We start from the raw sequence: 4,455 nt of genomic DNA, 5'->3' as shown, positions 1-4,455 counted from the left end.
GCACCATCATGGTTTCAGTCAAATTGTCCTCGCAAGAGTTGAGTGGTCAAGGCGATAAAACGACGCCGCAGCCAGTTTCCTACCAAGAAAAGACAAGCCCAGAGCAAGCACAACCAGAGCAAAAGTGGTATCAAAGCACGTTGATTCGTGTGTGTTCGTTCATTCTTATCGTAGAGGCATGTGAGCGCCTCTGTTACTACACTTTTTCTGGGTCGCAGAAAGCTTTCCTGCAACAGGCGGGATACAGCAACTTTCAAAGTAGTTCAATCAATGCGGTCTTTTCCATGCTGTCGTATGTGACGACCATCCTGGGAGGATTTGTTGCCGACTCGTATCTTGGACGCTATAAGACAATTGTATTGTTTTCTTTTATCTACGTGGTGGGCGTGTGTGTTACCGTAGTTACATCTATACCTTCCATCATGAATGTACAGTTGTATCTGGTAGGTACCTTAATGTTAGTGTCTCTTGGGACTGGCGGCATCAAGGCCAATATCAACAACTTTGGTGCAGATCAGTACGATCTGCGAATCCCTGGCGAGCAGGCTGAACAGGAGAGATTCTTCTCGTATTTCTACATGGTTATCAACATTGGTGCAGCCGTTGCTTATGGATATCTCGTTACACTTGCAAGCTCTGGTCACCCGCCGGGCATCCCGAAAGAGTACGGTTTTATGTCGGCATATTCGATTGCCGCTTGCTGCATGATAATCGCAGTGGCTGTGTTCCTACTCGGAACCCCCAGATACACGAAGAAGTTGGTGGAGGGTAATAGTCTGGGAGGGTTAGCTTACTACATTTGGGCGTGTGCGTTCAAGTCAGGTCAGCGTTCGCTCAAGGGATTTTTGTCATTCGTAGGATGGATATGCTTATGGTTGTCAATTATTATGGCGCTTGTCCAAGCCTTCATCACGTACGAATGGCTTGGTTTCCTCACACTCGGTATCGGCGCTATTGCCGTAATTTTACTCGCGGGTTGCCATTTTCGAAATGATCACCTTGACGGATGCGAAGATCAGACCTTCCTCACCGTTAAAGATGCCAAGATGTTTCTCGACACTGTTCCCATTATCATGGTGGGGAATATGGCGTTTCAATGCGCATATAACACCATGATGAATGTGCTTATGTCTCAGGTAAGCTATTCATCAGAACCCATTTTCAACTTTCGTACAACCCCTTGAATGGTTATGGTCAATTTCATAACTGGGTTGTGTCACGATTTCTCATCTAAATACAATATCTTTCCCACTCCCCCACCCCATTCCCTCTTCTCACTATTTCAATACACCCTTCCACACACACAGGCTTGCCAGATGGATTTAAGAGTTGGGGGTGGACAGATCAACGGCGCTTTCTTCAACATCGCCGACTGTTTCGCGATCATTATATTCACGCCAGTTCTTGAGAAGGGGTTGTATCCCCTGTTGGAAATGGTACAACACAAGCCAGTTTCTCGTACACAAAAGCTCGTGGGTGGCCTTGTAATCACCGTCGCCGCTATGGCTATTGCAGCTGTTTTGGAAATCACCCGTCGCTCTGCCGATGTTCTTGAGGGTGTCTCCTCCGACTGTGCACCTCTCACCGAAGAAGGCTTAGGAGTCTATATGAGTAATCAAGCCGCTTGGTGGATTTTCATACCCTTCGGTCTTATTGGTATTGCTGAAATAATGGTTAATCCGGTCTTGTATTTCTTCACATACACTCAAACTCCGTTCAATACGCGTTCATTGGCAATGGCCTTTGTACTGATGGTACAAGGATCGTTGTCCAATGTATTCTCGTCTGCTTTCTCTACGGCGTTGCAGAGGTATTACACAGATGACCTTAACGACGGGCACCTTGAGTATTTCTACTACCTTGCCGGTAGCATGGCGGTGGTCGGTATTCCTGCTTATATCTTGACTGATCGGCAATTTATTGAGAAAAAGTTCGATGGTCGTGGAGATGACCGTCTAGCAAATGCCAATGACGGCGAAAGTATAGTTGAACTTTGTGGCCACATCAGCGCTGAGGATAAGGTCGTTCTTGTATAAGAGGGCAAAGAGTAGATTTAGAATTGTGCAACATATCGGCAAATAAGTACCGTGGTGTATTGTATACAGGGCAATTATTATTAATAAACAGAAGATAACATTGTTTACATGTGTGCACAATACGTCCTTAATGAAGATCTCATTCCCTTTTGCAACTAGTGTTTTCTATGGCTGTTTGAAGATATTGAAGTATCTCACTATGAAGTACTACAAGGTATTTGTGTGCTTGAAGGGATGAAGCATCACATGTTCCTATTAAACAATCATACACAATACGAGGCTGAGTATTTGATGGAATCCGAGACAAGTTGAAGCTGATTACATTATACAGGTATATGCGAGCTATCTTACACGCTGTGCGACAAATGGACTCGAACACAGCGAAACTATCACGAGGCAAACCCAAAGCGAGTGGACTATTTGTCCCTCGAGTGGTGCCTCCAACACCAGAGTTGTACAGATGAGACCCCGAGTCAGCTCGACGGGTGAACTCGAAGAGTATGAGGAGGACGCTGGTGTTGGGAACGGTAGTCTTGGGCGATTGGCTGCTTGCTTCATCGATACTATGTGACGTCAAGGCATATATCCACAAGGAGAGAGAGATATACGCTATGTGAATCTAGACCAGAAAAGTAGTTGCCATGGTTATTCACAGTATCACTTCCACCGGCAAATTCAATTCCGATAGAGCGGATGGGTAACGGGAGTATGCAGAGCAAATCAGGGATGCTGAGTGTAAGACCTGAGGTTTCGGGCAGGACAGCTATATCCGGATTCTGGTCGGTCCTCGCAGTTTTGGTGAGGCATGAGTGACAGTTCTTAATTTATCTTTTTTTTTTGGGGGCTATTTCCGCCAGTGAATCAAAACTATGAATATTATCTAGGTTATGCACGTAAAACCAAATCATATGACCAGCCACTACTTGTCCTGCCCCAACAGCACATGCACGGAATGATGCAAAGTCTAGGTTGAATTGTCGATCCGAATCTACAAACATAGGCTATCCAAGGACAGGATGTAACAATATGAGAATACCACACATACTTTTGAACACACAAACCTTTATCTTATACATTTAATGTGCTCTATCTATGAGATTTGCATATATTTAGTGATATTATTGATACTTTTGAACTCAAAGACGCTAATCTTATACATTCAATGTGATCACTCTATGGGATTCACATACATTTTATCGCTATTTTTGGAACTCATAGATTTTATCTCATACTTTTAATGAGATATATTAAGAGATTTGCATACATTTAGTAACATTATTGCTGCTTTTGTCACAGACCTTATTCTTATAGATTTAATGTGAACTCTCATATTATAGCTACTTTTAAACTCATAGACCATTAATTTTATACATTTAATGAGATCTATCTAAGAGACTTGCATTACCTTTAGCAACATTATTCTGCTTTTGTCACAGACCTTAATCTTATACATATAATGCGAACCCTTTCTGGGATTTACATACATATTATCGGTACTTTTGGAACTCATAGACCTTTAATGTTAGACATTCAATGATATCTATCTATGAGATTTGTATACATTTAGTAACATGATTGCTACTTTTGGAACTCACAGACTTTTATCTTATACATTGAATGTAATCTGTGTAAGAGATTTGCATACATTTAGTGATATTATTGGGGGGCGCGGACACTTGTGAGCACAGGTGATAGCCACTTTTCAAGGCCCTCTTTCTCTGATTTGTATATGGCAAGTTTGGCGATAGTCGTGTTCATGAGACCGTCCTGAAGGGTTTGTGCCTGTTTTTGGGTCTGAATCTGTAGGAGAAAAATGTGACAATAGTTAACAAAGGTATGACTATTATAGTATACTTATGTACATTCTGATATTGGGATCGAAGTGCGTGCTGTGCGGGAGCTGTACAGTAAAAAAAGGATTAGTTGGTGGACAGGCATGGACCGGTCCATACAGAGGTGTGAGGAGAGGGTGTTGAGGACAAAGTCAATGATATATAAGCAGGCAATATTACTTGTCTCTTACCAAATCAGTTCGCATAGAAACACGGATATATGGAGTCATGTATTGTACAGTCGGATACTAGTAAGCAGATATGGTCCTAATGTAGAGCAAGTTAATACCATGGTATAAGGGGATATGGCCCTGATTTAGACTAATAGGACACCATGGTGTAAGGAGATATGACCCTTATGTGGACTAATAGGACAACATGGTGTAAGGAGATATGACCCTAATGTAGACTAATAGGACACCATGGTGTAAGGAGATATAACCCTAATGTGGACTAATAGGACACCATGGTGTAAGGAGATATGACCCTAATGTAGATTAATAGGACACCATGGTGTAAGCAGTTATGACCCTAATGTAGACTAATAAGACACCATGGTGTAAGGAGATATGACCCTAATGTAGACT

The 4,455-nt window shown here is 42.4% G+C and overlaps 1 protein-coding gene across 1 annotated transcript; it reads left to right on the top strand.

Moving 5' to 3' along the window:
* Positions 1–2,135, top strand: SARC_04305 (hypothetical protein). The gene is made up of 2 exons (XM_014301867.1): positions 1–1,136; positions 1,308–2,135. The coding sequence occupies exons 1-2, from the start codon at positions 9–11 to the stop codon at positions 2,034–2,036; spliced, it is 1,857 nt and encodes a 618-aa protein (XP_014157342.1). The 5' UTR covers positions 1–8; the 3' UTR covers positions 2,037–2,135.
* The last annotated feature ends 2,320 nt before the right edge of the window (positions 2,136–4,455 follow it).

This window comes from Sphaeroforma arctica (genome assembly GCF_001186125.1).
Source record: "Sphaeroforma arctica JP610 unplaced genomic scaffold supercont1.237, whole genome shotgun sequence".
NCBI classification, from domain to species: Eukaryota; class Ichthyosporea; order Ichthyophonida; genus Sphaeroforma; species Sphaeroforma arctica.
The sequence above is the reverse complement of the archived record's forward strand: the minus strand, read 5'-3'. Positions and strand labels throughout refer to the sequence as shown.

Excerpts from the sequence above, each read along its gene's own strand:
- SARC_04305 (XM_014301867.1), top strand. The coding sequence starts at position 9 with ATGGTTTCAGTCAAATTGTCCTCGCAAGAGTTGAGTGGTCAAGGCGAT. Across the intron at positions 1,137-1,307 it reads TGAATGTGCTTATGTCTCAG|GCTTGCCAGATGGATTTAAG; the intron begins GTAAGCTATTCA and ends CCACACACACAG.